This window comes from Telopea speciosissima, chromosome 5, assembly GCF_018873765.1.
Source record: "Telopea speciosissima isolate NSW1024214 ecotype Mountain lineage chromosome 5, Tspe_v1, whole genome shotgun sequence".
NCBI classification, from domain to species: Eukaryota; Viridiplantae; Streptophyta; class Magnoliopsida; order Proteales; family Proteaceae; genus Telopea; species Telopea speciosissima.
In genome coordinates this window covers 8687867-8705466 of record NC_057920.1, presented here as the reverse complement: position 1 = coordinate 8705466, position 17600 = coordinate 8687867, and the positions used below count along the sequence as shown (strand labels likewise).

The following is a 17600-nucleotide window of genomic DNA, read 5'->3' as shown; positions in this document are numbered from 1 at the left end:
TAGGAAGGAATTATAAATTGGAAGTGGCAACCCTTAACTGTATTTGTTAGTGTCTCTCCCTCATTTGGGTAGTCTTCCTCTGCAATCTCCTCCGAAGAACGAAGCAGTTAAAAATGTGGCGCTACGTCTCTCGTGGCCTTCGATTTTCTTCTTCGTCTTCCAAGCAATTGTTCACCGGCGATCCTCTTAAACCCCTCTCTTCAAGATTTCTTTCCACTGAATCCGTGAGATCTCTCTCTTTTTTTAATTTCTGTGAAAATCTGTGTTGTAAGGCTGCAACGGAAGCTAGGTTTTTTCATCTGATCCTAAATTTTTGCTTTTTCCTTTTAATGAAGAAGAATAATTTTGATCTTTCGATCGCTATTGTATTTGTCGTTTTTTATGTCTGAGATTTGTTTCATACCATTTTTTTTTTCAATATCTATGTTCTTTGCTTTGAATTGGATTTTTCTCAACTTCTTGATGGATACATGGCTTTTCTGTTTTCTCGCCTTACTTTGTTGTTGTTATTTCCATTTCGATTGCCAAATCAAAGCATTTTATATTTTTGACAATGATTTTTGTTCGTTATCTTTAAATTCGTGACATTTGAATGTAATTACTTACCTCCTTCTCTCTTTCTTTTCTTGTAGCAGTCTGGGGGAAGACCTTCTTATACCGTCGTAGATCACACATATGATGCTGTTGTTGTGGGAGCTGGTGGAGCAGGGCTGAGAGCGGCCATTGGGCTCTCCGAGCATGGGTTCAATACTGCTTGCATCACTAAACTTTTCCCTACTAGGTCACATACCGTTGCAGCTCAGGTATGAGAGCTTTTAGATTTTGGTCCCTTTGTTTTACTTGTCTTGAAAGTATGGTTTTCAGGTTGCATAACCTCTATATTCTGCAAACTGTGTCTATGATGAATATATTGTCCGCATCTCTATGTGGTGGTCATCCTTGACATTGACCTGAGCCTTCAGTTACCTCTGTCTGGAACACCGTAGTTATACTTGTTATTAGGGCTGCAACAGGGTCGGGTTGGGCCGGGCTTTACAGAACCCTAGCCCAACCTTAAGTTCCTTTAGCTGGGCCCAGACCCGACCCTACCCTAACTCAGGGCCAGAAAAATCCAACCCTGACCCGCCCTCAGGGTCCGGCCGGGCTGACCCTGATTGGCCCTGATCATGGGGTAGGGAAAAGAAATGCATGGGTTGGAATGGGCCGGGGAGAACATTATCAATTTTACATAAAATAACACTATAATAAAAAGTATTTTATTAGTTATTGTCTTCATATATAATATATTATATAAAAAAAATGTAGGTGACATTTAAAGTTTATAATGTATATATTATATCAATATATATTTTATAGTATAACTTAAATTAGGGTCGGGCCGGGCCAAGCTTAGCTTGAGGCCTCAACCCTAACCCGACTCGACCTTGACTCAGGGTCAGAAATTTCCAGCCCTGACCCGCCCTCAGGGCCAGATATCTCAACCCAGGCCCTGTTCGGGCTCAGGGGGCGGCCGGGGCGGCCAGGGCGGGTTCGGGCTGACAGGGCCAAACTTGCACCCCTACTTGTTATGGCACTAGCTTTAGATGTTAAAGTGTTAGGCCATATGGATGATGTATCGTTTTGTTCATATGATCATTTGGTTGTCATCCCAGAATATTGTAACTGTGAATAGAGTGTAGGAGAATTTTACTAGGGGGGTTGGTTGGAATCTTACTTTCTATGCGTATAACTAGTGATATTTGTGTTTTAAGTATAAGTTTGATCGAAAAGTTCCCCAAAAAATTAATATATGCATGTAAATTTTGCTAAGGCATATAAAAGAAATTTGCAGGCCATGGTTATCCTCCCTCTTTGTCTTCTTGTCGATGGTACTTATCAATGGCTATGTAGCATGTATTATTATTAGGATGAATCCTGATGCCAGTAGATATTACATTGTTCTTCTCTTTTATGGACATTGAAATTGGAATAAACCAAATCATGATTTTCACTGTTTAATATCCCTACTGACAACAAGAGCAACAACAATAGTTACAATACAACGAGAACAATGAATCCTTTCCCTTTTATTGTTCATCCTATTCCTTTTTTAACACATATTATCGTTACATATTTATTTATATATTATGGAAACTAAATCATATTCTATTGAAGAATGGAAAGAACAAGGGAGCTTTCTAATTATTATCGTGGGTTGGGGATTTATTTAAATAAAGATATTAGAGACTATAAATTATATGCGTATGATGCCAATATGCCATAATGATGGTTTGTACTATTGACAAGTAAGTAATAGATTTAATCAAATCTAGGACTCTAAGCTACCCCCCTCCATTGCTACTCCCTACCACAGTTGGGGGGGGGGGGAAGTGGCGCCGGGAAAGGAAGTGAAGGGTATTAGTTCATGAAGTCAATTAAATAATTTATTGCTAGAGTGCCATATATTTCTGCCCTTTTATTTATTTTTCTTGATCACGGTGTTAGTATTATTGAGTATGGCATTATTTATTAAGGTGAAACAAATTATGTAGCCCACTATAGCTTGGTCCAGATGAGATTTGCTGACCTTTTGGTGAATAACCTAGGACTAAGGTAAACTCGGAGAAACACTACCTGAGTGAGTGCCAAATTTTTTTAGTCCATTCCATATTTTTGTCAAAATATAAAACATTAATGGGGTAAAAAAATTATAGAACATTATAAGGGTAGAAATGTGAAGTGTTTAAGATTTATAATGTAGGCTGATGAGGTAATCAGATTGGTCCATTGAAAATTTATCACATGAATTTTTATTTCAACCCATGTTAACTGCTTGTCTGAGCCTTTGACTTGTCTCGCAACCTCTTCACAAAAATTGGTCCTATGTGTTTGTGACTTTTTGTGGTGTTGGGCCAATGTAGGGTGGTATAAATGCTGCGCTAGGGAACATGACTGAAGATGATTGGAGATGGCACATGTATGATACAGTCAAAGGAAGTGATTGGTTAGGTAAACTACTTATTCAAAGTTGAAGTTTGCTTCTGATATTGTCCTCACTCATGTTAATAAAGTTTTAGTTTCATACGTATTATTTTTTCCTCTAGGAATTGAAACTCTTAATTGTTGTATCAGCAGCTCCTGTTGTCGCTAAAAAAAAATTGATGGGTATTTATGTCATTTTATTCTTATTATTTTTTTTGGGTTCCCAGCATTTCCTACCTCTCACTTTTGGGATATTGAACTCCAATTTGTTACACATTCCATATGAATTGGGAAAAAAGGGGTGGCAGTTTTGTTAACTGGCTAAAAGCATACTTTTCTTTGTTACTTTCTCTCTCTCTCCAGGTGTAAGGGTTAAGACTTTCCATTGTGCTCCTCCTTTATCTTCTTCTTCCTTTTAAATGGTTCTCAATGTTGAAGAGGTATTTTTCTCCCAGGTGATCAGGATGCCATACAATATATGTGTAGAGAGGCACCAAAAGCGGTCATAGAGCTTGAGAACTATGGTTTACCATTTTCGCGAACAGAAGATGGGAAAATATATCAGCGTGCATTTGGTGGCCAAAGCCTGAACTTTGGAAAAGGTATGAACTGTTGCAATGCTGATGTCACGTTTTTGCTGGACAGTATTCTTACTGTGGGTTTTTTCTGTTTTCCTATAATAGGTGGACAGGCATACCGTTGTGCATGTGCCGCTGATCGAACAGGCCATGCTTTGCTGCACAGTCTGTACGGTCAGGCAATGAAACACAATACCCAATTCTTTGTGGAGTATTTCGCATTGGATCTTATAATGGATAGCAGTGGTAAGTTACTGTATGAATGTTTTAGGTTTCTTTAAGTCACTGCATAAATATTGTAGGTTCTTTGTTCCGATGAAGGTCCTCTGTTTTAATTTTAATGTAACCATTGGCTTATTGTACTGTGAAGCTATCTTTTCGTAAGGCTCATTTGGTTTTTGAATTTCTATGTATTCATTATGAACTTATGAAGTTGCTTCTCCTTTCGTACTGGGATTATGAAGTGCAAAATTGGTTTCACAAGGATACACCACATAATTTAGATTTGGTAGACGAATCTGCTGGTGGTGGGTTTCAGATTAATGAAAGAGAAGAACACGATCTTCTAGGAAGAAGAAGAAGGGAGAGGAAGAGATCGGATGAGAAGAAGAGAACCAGAAAACAAAATTTGGGGGGGGGGGGAGAAAAACCAGAATATAGGAGGCAACAACCTCACTAATAAAATAAATTAATTCAACCCATTAATCAAACCATGGGGGCTAAACAGCTTCACATTTGTTTAAATAAAAAATGAAATAAAACAGAAAAGAAAACTCTCATGCATGAACAACAATAGGAGTGAGCTAGACTGACTTAACTACCTAATAATTAACCCAAATAGATAAGATAAATGTCTTCCTATTTTTTGTTGGTAGAATAAATGTCTTCCTGTCACAAGCTTAAAAATAGGAGTCCTAGACTGACTCATAAGCTGGACCTCATCTCCTGTGATGGGAGTATCCTAATTCCTAACTGACCCAAACTCTTGAATGATAATGATGCAGGAACACTTCCTTGGACTGACGGACACCTGTTGGGGAGCTCGGATGGAGATGAACCGGGTCCAAATTTAGTTTTGGTCCGGTAGGATATGTAGGGACTTATCTATTTACTTAGGTTATTGTTGTAATTTTCACTTTAATTTTACATGGGAAATATTTAGAATGTGTTAGATAATTAGGAGATAGAATTAGATTTTACTTATATTTCAGTTTTAGACTACAATTAGGAAATTTTCAAATTTTTTTAAAAAAAGAAAATATGCTTGTAACCCATTGCATTGGACAGATTTTGATAATGGAATGAAATTGAAAGTTGTTTGAAGAAGCCTACGTTGCTTATGCGATCCTCCCTCTCATCTCTTCTTCTTTCTCTCCCCTCCCCAGCAAGACCTTCTTCTCTCTTTTTCTTACATTATATTCTTCTTCCTTATTCTCTTTATTTCCAGTTCTGTTGTTCTTTTTAACAGAAATGGCAGCGCCATAGCTTTAGTCAATCTCCTCCAACTCTTTTCTTTCTTGAAATATTGTGCGTAGAATCCTTACCCATTGGCGATCCTTCTCTTGCTGTTTCAGTCCCTTAGATGATGCCTTTTGCAAGTTCAACCAACTGCCATGCCCAGTTTTAGGTGTGGGTCGGTTGTTTTGGAAACTTGGGTGGTTGGAATCGATAGACTTTGGAGTTATGACTCAAGGTTACCAAGCCAAAATAAGTTTCACATATCTTGCATGTAGGTGAACTTGACCTCTTTTACCCAATTACCCCTATGAATTTTTTCCCCTTTGTATCACATGGAAAGTGAGGCAGATACATCACATAAGTGAGTTTATTTAGTTGAAACAAGCCTTGGGCTGGATTGCATGTGTTTGGCCTTTGGCACAAGGGATTTTCATTGTAATGGGCCTATTTAATGGACCTAAATATGAGTAGGAGGTAGGATTATGGGATTTATTAGCTAGTTAAGTTGGGGTCTGAAGCAGTTGCATTAGACTGTGATCCCGTATAAAAGCCTAGGGAGGAGCTTGGGAGGCCCACAGGATGTTGGTGGCAGTTTTAAGGGCTGAAATTGAGTATTGGGTAGATATATTTAGATTGGGCCTTTTATTTTCTTGGGTTTCATTGTAACGGGCCTAGTATATAAGCCCATAAAGTGAGGGTAAAGTTAGTACTTTTCTCAAATATTTTTTTTAGTGTACATACTATTATGTTATTGTCAAGAGTTGTCATTATCTTGTATGTGCTTGCGTACACGTGAAATGACAGATTTTGCCCTCACTAAAAGGGCAAAAAAAAAGTAAGGTTACAAATTATTTGACACCTTTAGGGGGGGGGGGTGTATCAATAAGAATCCCATAAATACACCACCAATGACAATAGTTTGGGTTGTATTCTTGGAAAAAGACAAAGGCAACAATCTCTAGAATTCCTCCTCTTGCTTTGTCACTGGGCTGTATTTGTAGAGAACCTGATCTATATCTGCGACATCAACATCCAGCAGTCTGTTCTTAATTCTGATGAATCTAAGGTTTACAAAGGTGGGTAGAGCCGTAGAGGCAGACAGGCAGTCTTGCTCATTCTGGGAAATATTCTGGATCTCCTCATGACTTGAATTTCTGGGAGCATTTTCTTTAGAATATAATACACTCTCTAATGTAGACTAATTCCAAGCCAGAAAAATTCAGCAAGAAACTAAAACTGACAGGATCATAAAACAGAGAATATAGACCAGAACAGAAAGATAGAAGGGATTAGGGCAAGGATCCGCCTGCCATTGTTTTGGAATCCACCAAAACCCTTGAAGAAAATCCACTCTTCCACTAAGTAATCCTCCTTAGCCTTCACTTGGAATTCACCAAACGACTACTGAATCCACAGCAGCAAAAATTCTCATAGTTTGATGTGATGGTTTGTTGTGATGCAGATGAAGGGTGGGATGACTAGGTCAAATAAAATATTTTAAGGAGATTATGTCAAGTTGTTTAAAATGGTTTCAAGTGTTTTTTTAGTATACTTGGAGAGACATCAACATTTAATCTTCATTTGTTTACTGTTTAGTAGTTTTTTATGGTGCAGACGAAGGGTGGGATAGCTAGGTCAAGATAGAACATTTAACAATGGAAATTTGTTAAGAAGGAAAATATTGAGTAGTTTTTATTCCTTGAAGTTACCTTGACATTTAGTTTTAATTGTAATTTTTTATTCTCTTAAGACTTCTTTTTTTTTGGGTGGGGGGTGGGGGTGGGGCATTGGGTGTGGGGTGAGGGAGGTGTTGTTTTCTGATGAGTCTATCTTTCGCCATCCACAACACCCTTTTTGATTTTCTTCACCCAATTTTAAATGAAAACTTGATTAGCCACAGAAATATCCCTTGCCAATTTTGTAATATTCCAATATCTTTTATAAAAAAAGGCCGTACACAGTGCACAAGGCTCCCGCCACTGCAGGGTCTGGGGAGGATCATAATGTACGCAGCCTTACCCCTGCTTTCGCAGAGAGGCTGTTTCCAGACTCGAACCCGTGACCTCTTAGTCACAATGGGGCAACCTTGCCATTGCACCAAGGCCCGGCCCTCTATTTCAATTTCTTTTATCATATAAAAAATTCACTGTATATTTAATTGTCTATATACACATCATAGTTGTCATGGCGTTGCCATGGCGTCCTGGCGCTGGAGGTCTGTGCATATCGACCTACGCCATGGCGTCCTGTCTCTCTTTCCCTCTTCGATTTCTTCTTCTTTAATTTTTTCTTTCTTCCCCAACCTTAGACCCACTCCCTGCTTCCCAAAATCTCCTATTTTAGCCTTGGTTTAGTAACCTGCAACTAAGACATCTGCCAGATCTGATTTCAGATCTCACCATTCGGTTGCCAGTAGAATTTTGGGGCTATTTCTCGTTGGGATCGGCAGACCTTGGTGCTGCGATTTTGTTCCAGAAATTGCAGGGAGAATCGTCTTCATAAGGAGTTTCCTCTGTTGGAACTACTCCAGTTCACCGCCTCTCTGCCTCTCTTTCTATCGTGTTATTGCAAGGTTGAAGAAGACATTAAGTCTTTAAAATTGCAAGTAAGGACAACTTATATTATTTATATAAAACCCCTTATATTCTCTATTGCGATTCTGTTTAACCCATTCAGTTCTCTTTAACTCCATTAAATTACAGTTCTGCCACTCCTTTACAACTTCAGATTAATTACAATTCTGCCATTGCTCTTATAAATCTTTGATTTATCTACTAGTTTGCCATTCAACTTTGCCATTCAACTTTGGATTTAATTACAATTCTGCCATTGCTCTTATAAATCTTGATTTATCTACTAGTTTGGCATTCAACTTTGGATTTAATTACAATTCTGCCATGGTCGACATGATCGCCATGGCGGGCGACGTGTCGATATATTGATCAGACACCCCTCCACCGACTTGGATTGCCATGACGCTGTGACAACTATGATACACATGTTCCTACCTGTATGCATTAACGTTGACTATTGTTATCATATGTTTCTCTATTTCATGGATTCCATGCTTCATAATACTACTATAGACATCAGTCTTATTTATGTTGTCTATATTTTTTGCTCACTCTTCCATCAATTTTAATCAGCTTGCAAGTTTTACCCATTCCTGTGATTCCCTAGCACATCCACTACTTCAGTGCATTTAGCACCACGATAGTTAAGTTGCATCCATGTATTTGTTTGTACTGAGAAATGAGTGATTCCTGTTATCAATGCTCAGGTGCCTGTCAAGGAATTATTGCATTAAACATGGAGGATGGGACACTACATCGATTCAATGCTGCCTCAACAATATTGGCTACAGGGGTATCCATCATTATGAAGTTTGAATTATCCAATTTTTTGGAGGCAATACATACTCCATCTTACTTCTGTTTAATCCTTTTATCAGGGGTATGGTAGAGCATACTTTTCTGCCACCTCAGCTCATACATGCACAGGAGATGGCAATGCTATGGTTGCACGTGCTGGAATACCTCTTGAGGTTTGTTGCTTGATGTGACAGTACTGGAAAGAACGGTTCCCAATTTTTTTGTCTCCGTATTGTTCCATGCTGATTATTCATCCTGCAGGATCTTGAATTTGTGCAATTTCACCCAACGGGTATCTATGGTGCAGGGTGTCTCATTACTGAAGGTTGCCATTTTCATTTTATTATTGAATGTTGTATTTTTCATGAAAGCATAATTTTGCAAGATCTATAGTTTTGTCTGTTCAGTGTAACCATTCCTTTGTTCTTAATTTGTTTGACTGTTACGTTGTGGCGCATTGTTTTTAATGTATGTTCTTCAACTATTACTATTTGCTTCTTGTAGGTTCCCGTGGTGAAGGTGGCATTCTAAGGAACAGTGAAGGTGAACGCTTTATGGAACGTTATGCTCCTACTGCTAAAGATCTTGCATCAAGAGATGTTGTTTCCAGATCAATGACAATGGAAATTCGAGAAGGTCGTGGTGTAGGTATGTTGTCATTATGTCATATCTAGACTCAGATATTCTTTCATCATGGCTGACTTTAGTCTTGTCATCTTTTGCTCCTTGAAAGCATAAGTGACTGCTCTTCTCAAGTTAACTGATAGAACTAGTAACGTTTCATTGAAATTAATACATATGCACCATGATAAATGTAACTTGTGATTTCTGTGGGTTCTGTGTATGTAACCTTTTCCTTTTTCCTTGCCACTCGTCAAGTTCAAAATTGTTATTTAAATCAAACATGTCCCCAAAACTCTTCCCCTCCCCCGTGCAGATATCTGCCCCTTCTGGACTTCCAATATCTGCTTTCTACACTGATTTCCTGCTTTTAGTAACTTTGATGCTGAATCTCCTCAGGACCCCTGAAGGACCACATCTATCTCCACTTGAATCACTTACCTCCAGAAGTGCTTAAGGAGAGACTTCCTGGCATCTCAGAAACTGCTGCCATTTTTGCGGGTGTTGATGTTACAAAGGAACCCATCCCTGTCCTTCCTACTGTTCACTATAATATGGGTGGAATTCCTACAAATCACCATGGAGAGGTGTGGATAAAATGATGTGTGAGATTGTACTGGGGGTTACATGTATTTCTTGTGGTCTATATTTCTGTTTGCTAATTGATATTTTTCCCTCAGGTGGTTTGCATCAAAGGTGGTGATCCTGATGCAGTAGTTCCTGGACTATTTGCTGCTGGGGAGGCAGCATGTGCATCTGTTCATGGCGCCAATCGGCTTGGTGCAAATTCTCTACTTGACATTGTTGTTTTTGGTCGGGCTTGTGCAAATAGAGTGGCAGAGATAAGCAAACCTGGTAAGATTTCAGTTTATAATTTTTTTTTTCCCGGATATCTGGATTCCAAATGAATGAGTCTCTGCCTTCTACCTTTTATCTTGTAGGGGGAAAACAAAAACCCTTGGAAAGTGATGCTGGGGAGAGAACAATTGCGTGGTTGGATAAAATAAGAAATTCAAATGGTTCATTGCCTACTTCAAACATCCGTTTGAATATGCAACGAATTATGCAAAACAATGCTGCTGTATTCCGCACTCAGGACACATTAGAAGAAGGTACTCCAATTTAAATTGCTCTTGTACTTCTGTTAACCAGTTAAAAACTTGATGATTGTCCCTCCCTACTGCCTTCCCTTACAGTTAATAAAATACTGTTTCTCCTATACTTGTTTTGTCTCCTTGCTATAATACTAAGGTTTATATGATGAACCACCCAAGGATACCTTCCTATGGCCCACGTAGTTGTGTCATGTGGAAAATTGACTTATACAATTCCAACCACTGATAAGATAGTGGTTTGGATCAGCCACATGTCAAATTTCAGCTCAACAATCATCCCACCCTTCCATGCCAATTTATTTGCAGTTTCCTCCCTTATTTTCAGCCATCCTTTATTTAAATAATGGGAGAATGTTCTCTGACCCGCAGCGCAGCCTGCGCCCAGGCACATGGGCAGCCTGTGCAGGGGGGCAGGGTGTTCATTGCACCCACCCCCATGTGCCTGGGTGCAGGCTGCGCTGCGGCACAGAGAATAGCGCCCCATTTAGCTTTTAATGGGTTTTCAAAGCTTTTATTCTGTCATTGGCCAACCCCATTTGAGATGAAATTTGACATGTGAATGGGAGACCTTGGGTCTTTGATCCCTACTTGTGCACAATTTTGAGGCTGCATCCAATCAGCCAAAGCAGGTATAGGCCATACAGGAAGGAATCGGTCACCATTTAGGAAACCATTGTCCTTAACATAATAATAACAAATATTCTCTGCTGTTTTTTGTTGAATCTTTTCTGAGACCTGGTCAATAAGTCTGTTCTGTGGTTTTCTTTTCTAGCATTTGCTTACTGTGCAATTTTGTTCCCTTTTTTTTTCTCCCAATTTTGGCCCTTCTGCAGGTTGTCAGTTAATTGATCAGGCATGGGATAGCTTTCATGATGTAAAGTTGAAGGATCGGAGTCTGATATGGTAAAATATCAGATCATGTGATTGGTTGGCGATAAAATTTGTCCACAAACTGTTCCTCTTCCTTAGATCTGACCTCTGACACTTGTGGCAGGAACTCTGACTTGGTTGAGACCATAGAGTTGGAAAACCTTTTGATAAATGCTTGTATAACCATGCATTCTGCTGAGGCCAGGAAGGAGAGCAGAGGGGCACATGCCCGTGAAGATTTTACGGTTGGTTGAGTTTATCCAACAATTTATCATTTCTTTTGTTTGCCCTTGTATTCCATTTATAAAATATCAAATTTTGATTTTGCAGACAAGAGATGATGAGAACTGGATGAAGCATACTTTGGGGTAAGTTTTCTACTACTTATCTAGCCAGTAGGTTTAAAATTGTTGTTCTGATTGGGGGGGGGGGGTCATCTCAAAGGTTGAAAAAGTAAAGGCTTAGCCTATTACATCAGGGTTTGAGAGGACGGTTGTGAAACAATTTCCCCCCCCCTAATGGGAACCTTTGATTTCCTTTCAACACAAAAGATTGGTTTGGTATAATGTATACAGCAACAACAACTACTCAGCCTTATTCCAACTAAATGGGGTTGGCTACATGGATCCTTGCCCTCCAATCAGCTTTCTTCTAGGTCATACTTGATACAAGGCCTAAGCTATGCATGCCTTTGCTCACCACTTCTCCTAAGGTGATTTTAGGTAGCCCCTGGCTCTTCTTAGTTCCTTCAATCTGAATCAAATCACTTCTCTATATTGGAGCATCCAAAGGCCTTTGTTTAACATGGCCATGCCACCTCAAACGACCCAGACCCTGCAATGGCGGGAGCCTCGTGCACTGGATACGTGCTTTTTTTTTAAAATTTTTTTATGCCACCTCAAACGACTTTCTCTTAGCTTTCAGCTCTAATATGATCATTCCTTACTTTATCCTTCCTAGTTTTGCCACTCATCCATCTCAACATCATTATCTCTGCTACACTGAGTTTATCTATATGATGCTATTAACTGCCCAACATTTTGCACCATACATCATAGCTAGTCATATGACTGTCCTATAAAAATTTCCTTTAAGTTTTAAAGAAATACGCCAATCACACACCACTCCGGACTCACCTCTCTACTTCATCATCTTATTTCAATTCTCTGTGAAGCATAATCCTCTATATGGGCTTCTTTATTGATGATTGAGCCCAAGTACCTCAAATAATCACTTTATGGAATCTCCCTCATCAATTTCACCACCTCATTATCCGTCCTAGTGTAACCAAAGTTACCATATACTCCGTCTTCATTCTACTTATCTTAAAACCTTTTGATTCCAAGGTTAATTGCCATTACTCTAACTTGGCGTTAATCTTTGCTTTTGTCTCATCCACTAAAACAAAATCAGCAGCATTTATGATAAGCGCAACCAAATAAGGGCTGAATTGTAATTGTGAATTCACTACCTTGGACCCCACTGTTCTTACATTTGACACTGCACCATCATACATATCTTTAATTATGTCCACATATTTACTTGCAACACTTCTCTTCTCTAGTACTTGCTAGATTAGCTCTCTAGGGACTTTGTTATAAGCTTTTTCTAGGTCAATAAAGACCGTATGGGGATCCTTCATGCAATCTCTAAATCTTTCCATGAGTCTTACTTAAATAAGTAAATAGCTTTTGTCGTGGATCTTCCTCGCATAAAACAAAATTGGTTCTTCGTAATAGTAGTTTCTTGTCTCAGGTGGGTTTCAATAACCCTCTCCTATAATATTATAGTATAGTTTTATGCCTCTATGGTTGTTGCAGTTTTGAATCCTTTATTTTTGTAAATCGGAATCACAATGCTTCTCCTCTATTCATCTAGTATTTTCCTTGTGGTCATAATCTTATTAAGCAGGTTGGTTAGCCAAGATCAACCACAGATTCTTAAGCTCATCCACACTTCTATTGGGACCTCGTCTGGGCCTTGTGCCTTGCCTACTTTTATCCTCTTTAAAGCTTCTTTTACTTCTGACATCCTAATTTTTCATATATATCTACGACATGTGGTGTCTTGATGGGTAATGCAATCTTCCGAAACACTATTGCTCGAAGTGTCTGCATTTAGGAGGCTGCAGAAATAACCTTCCCATCTCTTCTTAATGTCCTCATCCCTTATTAGTACTTTACCATCTTCATTTTTAATACAACTAATATGGTCGAGATCTACACTCTTCCTTTCCCTCACTTTAGCTATCTTATATATAGCTTTTCCCCCTTCCTTTGTGCTCAGATTGTTATAAAGATTTTCATATTTCTTCGCCCTTGCTTTTCCCACAATCTTCTTAGCATCATTTTTGACAAATTTATGCCTTTGTGGATCCTCTACATCTTTAGTCCTTTGTCTTGTCTTAAAACCAGGTTTCTTAGTCTTAATGGTTGCTTGAACCTCATCATCCCACCACTCTCTCTAGAGGAATAACATTTTCCTTTTGATTCGCCTAGGACATCTTTAACAACCTTCTTAATACAAGTAGTCATCTCATTCTACATCCTATTATTGTCTCCTTCAAAGTCCCACTTTCCTTATTTGACCACGTCATCGGTAAATAATTTCGAAGTATCTCCTTTTAAGCTCCACCACCTTATCCTAGGGCAAATAAACTCATCTTTCTTACGATTCTGTGTAGTGAGGTACATATCACATATCCATGTACTAATCTATGTTGTGTGGTTAGGCTCTCCCCTGGTATAAGCTTACAGTCCTTACATAACAATCTATCATTCTAGTTAGGAAGAAATCTATTTAGCTACTATAATCCCACTTTTGAAGGTAACTAAATGCTCCTCTCTCTCTTTTCAAAGTAAGTGTTTATAAAGGATAAATCATAAGCCACAACAATATCTAAAATTGGGATCTTCCTCATTCCTTTCTCCAAATTTCCAAAATCATATCCTCCATGTACACCTTCATAGCCTTTACAATCTTCCCCAATATGTCCATTCATGTCTATTCAGATCACCCCATATAATAATATTTTCTCCTTGACTAAAACCTTGCACTAATCAATCCATGTGTTCCCAAACAAAAATGTAACTTGCTACTTTAATCCAATCCTATTTGAGGTGTGTCATTGTTAATTATATTGACAACCTCTTTCTCCAACACAAGCTTGATGGATATAATCCAATCTCCGAATATTTTAGCATCCACCACATCATTCTTTAAATATTTATCCACTACTATGTCCACTCCATTTCTATTATTTTTATACCCCGTATACCAAAGTTTAAAGTCATCCAACACCTTGGCCTTTTTACCTTTTCATCTAGTCTCTTGAATACATGCTATGTTAATCCTTCTTTTCCTCATAACATCTATCAATTCTAGACTCCTACCTATTAAAGATCCAAATTCCAAGATGCTGAGGTCTCTAAGGAATAGAATTGAAACTTAATATTTATTTCTACTTATTGTGATAGGAAAGAAATTAGGATGTAATATCTTGTTATTCTATTCAGATGGAGATGTTAACTTTCAGTTCTGGATGTTTTATATAGAGTCTTATTTATGCCTAGCCATTAAAGGTTTATGCTTTAATTTTTACTTGTTAAGGCCAACTCTTGTCAATGGAACTGATGTTTAGTTTTGATCTGCAGATACTGGGAGAATGAGAAGGTGCGGCTGGACTACAGACCTGTCCATATGAACACATTGGATGATGAGGTGGAGACATTCCCTCCAAAAGCACGTGTATATTGAACAATTTCAATAGAGTGGGCAGCTTTGAGGGATAGACCACAAGGTTCTGATAAATTATTGAGGATCCAGTATTTTGACAATGGCCTGTATTGGAGTGTTGATCTGTGATTTTTTATAATAAAAATTTATTTTCATATCCAAAATAGCAATAATAATTACAGGCTTTACATATAAATTTTTGAATAAAATTTTTGCACCATTGTCAACTTGAAACGAATGATTTACTGCTATTAATACCTTCTATGGATACATTTATATTTGTGCGCTCAAACATGAAAATGCATTTATTGATACTTGGAGGTTGAACAATTAATAATTCTTATAATTCAGAGGACAGAAGCCAGAATATTTAAATTACATTCTTACGGAAAAAAAGTTAACCTTCCAATCATTTACTCTCCTTTACAAGAGTGCATATAGTTATCCAAAAAAACCAAAAAAAAAAAACCCAAAAAAAAATCACTGAAATGCTCCTTCGGTATGTGATGGAATTAATGCCAGGCCTGTTGACAGATTAATCACAGCTATGTTTTGTTTATCTATTGGAAAGTTCTGATTCTTACCTGTAAAATATCTTCAAGAATCTCATCTATGAGTCCGTTGAGGACAATTTCTCCACATCCTGTATGACTTCATCTTTTTCAGGATATGCAAACATTGCCTCACTCCATCCAGAATCCCACATACAGCTCTAGTCTGAATTCTTGTTTTGAATGTCTCTCTCAAGCATTTAATATAAGTAGGTGGACAGCCTCCTCCTATTCATCACTGCTATCCTGATTGAAGAATTTCAAGTATTCTAGGCTTTCATGCAACTCTTCAACTAAATCATCCTAGTCTTTTGGCTTCACTGACCCCATGGATAATCCTTACGCAAGGATGGGAAGTTTGGTTCTTTTCTTCTGCCTTTTCTTTTTATCACTTCATAGCAATAGTCTAAAACTAGCATGCTGTCATTATTTTTGCATGTATTGGCACTGAAATGGGGGATGTCGACAGGAATCAGATGTCCAAGAAGTTTCTCTGCTGTATCAAGGAATATTTGACTTTTCAGTAATTTCTGCTTGAGATGATATTCGTTTTCGATCTGTTAATGAACTCTGTGCCCCGAAGGTTTTCTGGTGCTCCGGTTGTGAGGATTTAATGATGCCTAACATGCCTTCTTTTGATAGGTCTCTAACATAAAAACATTGAGCATGAATTGAGCTTGGTTGGTGAAAGAGTTAGATTATATGTTTTAAGAGGAATGGTGTTTTGAATTTAAGAGTTGATCTTCCTAGCCTTCTACCCATCAAACAAATAGCTGTCTAAATAGACGTTTTCTGGATTTTTTTTAATGGTGACTTCATCTGCCTGGTTCTGGAGAAACCTTAGGGGAGGGATGATTCTATATAAAGCAGGAAGAAGAAGAGACCCCAACTTATATTTTCATAAAGATGTTTGTTGGATAAGGAATATGTTGCCTACTTGGCGATGGTCCCAAGGAAAGTTCTATTTGTCAATTCTCCATTGTACTTACCTTTGAGCTGAACTGACATGGAGTAGGATTCATCTTTGCCCAACATAGGTACAGGAACTTGTATAGAATTTGAAACTCCTTAGGTTTTGTCATTGGTCTACATCACAGAAGACAAGAAAACTAAAGGAATCTAGTAGCCTTCCAAGCTGGTTAGGTTTGATAGTAAAGCAAGCATATATTGAGGAAGAAAAGCAGCTGAACATTTAGATGTTAGATGCAATTATGCAAATGCTGAATAATTTCATGCTGGCATTATTTATCGAATATGAAAGAAGGAGCTGTTGCACCCTATGGGATTGTTGAAGGTGGAATTAGGTTCAACCTTTTCCTGCAGTACGAAATTCATTTGTTTCCTGGCTATTGCTTTCCTGGACATGCTGATACTTATTTTACTCCTTTTTTGGACCTGTTGGTCTCTTCCACCTGCTGCTGTTTTAGTTGTTGTAAAACTGAAATCTGTTGCTTCAAATGTCGACTTCTGGTGTTGGTTGATCTATATTTTCTCTGGTTGCCACTTCATTTACTTTGCCATTTCTTCTCTTTTGGGAATTGATTCTTTTATGCATGTCTCTCTGCCTCTTAAATTCTCCTGTCTTGTTGTGGAGTAAAATTTTTTATTCTTTTGACATCAGTATCTGCTTGCACTCCTGATCTTTCATCTGGTGAGAGAATATCGAGTTTGTGTTCGGTCGTGATTCTATCATTGATGAGATCTTCATTTCTAGATCCTTTAGATGGCAATTTGTTAAAAGCTTCTTTGGACCTTTGCCCTCCACCTGTGGCATATGATCCTTATGTGGCAGCTTCTTTTGCAGATTTGTTATTTCATGTGTAGGTTTCAGTGAATTTTTTTAACAACGCTCCACTTCCCTTGGGATTTTTCACTTGCAACTTTCCTTTCTGTTTTGGCTCCTTTTTTTCTTCCTGAAAAAGCTTTGCACCATGGGATTCAGATACTCGAGGCTGATGAGGTCCACTGTTGTGTGGGGCTTTCTGGTGGTTGCTCCACTAAAATGACAGCATTGGGTTTCTCCTGCTTTCTCTCCTTTCCTTGTTTGTCTTGTTGAATTCCAGTTATTTTGATTAACTGCTTTGCGTTCATCTGCATTTTATTTAGTTTGATGGTAAAGCTTCGAGATTGAAATGAAGTTCATATTTTCCAGATCTCTTGGACCCCTCAAGTTTGGTGTTTGTTCATTAAACACGAATTCATGGCTGCCATTCTGATGTCTGCTGCAAGACCAAGGCTGGTGCCTGGTGTTGCATAGATGTTTGGATGCCACCTCTGAAGCCTAGGGGTTTGGGTCCCCCTTTGGGATGAAGGACTTTTGTAATCCATAGGAGTCCCTTT

General features: G+C 38.3%; 1 protein-coding gene across 2 annotated transcripts; it reads left to right on the top strand.

Moving 5' to 3' along the window:
- Window positions 1–14943, top strand: LOC122661442 (succinate dehydrogenase [ubiquinone] flavoprotein subunit 1, mitochondrial). Of its 2 annotated transcripts, none has more exons than XM_043856823.1 (16): window positions 1–224; window positions 636–803; window positions 2901–2988; window positions 3417–3563; window positions 3645–3785; window positions 8278–8363; window positions 8449–8541; window positions 8630–8693; window positions 8873–9016; window positions 9389–9576; window positions 9670–9844; window positions 9931–10101; window positions 10938–11007; window positions 11099–11219; window positions 11305–11342; window positions 14628–14943. In XM_043856823.1, exons 1-16 carry the CDS (start codon window positions 114–116, stop codon window positions 14728–14730), a joined length of 1908 nt encoding a protein of 635 aa, XP_043712758.1. In that variant the 5' UTR covers window positions 1–113; the 3' UTR covers window positions 14731–14943. The 2 variants fall into 2 exon arrangements, with proteins under 2 accessions (XP_043712758.1, XP_043712757.1); XM_043856822.1 differs by having other exon boundaries at window positions 633–803.
- The last annotated feature ends 2657 nt before the right edge of the window (window positions 14944–17600 follow it).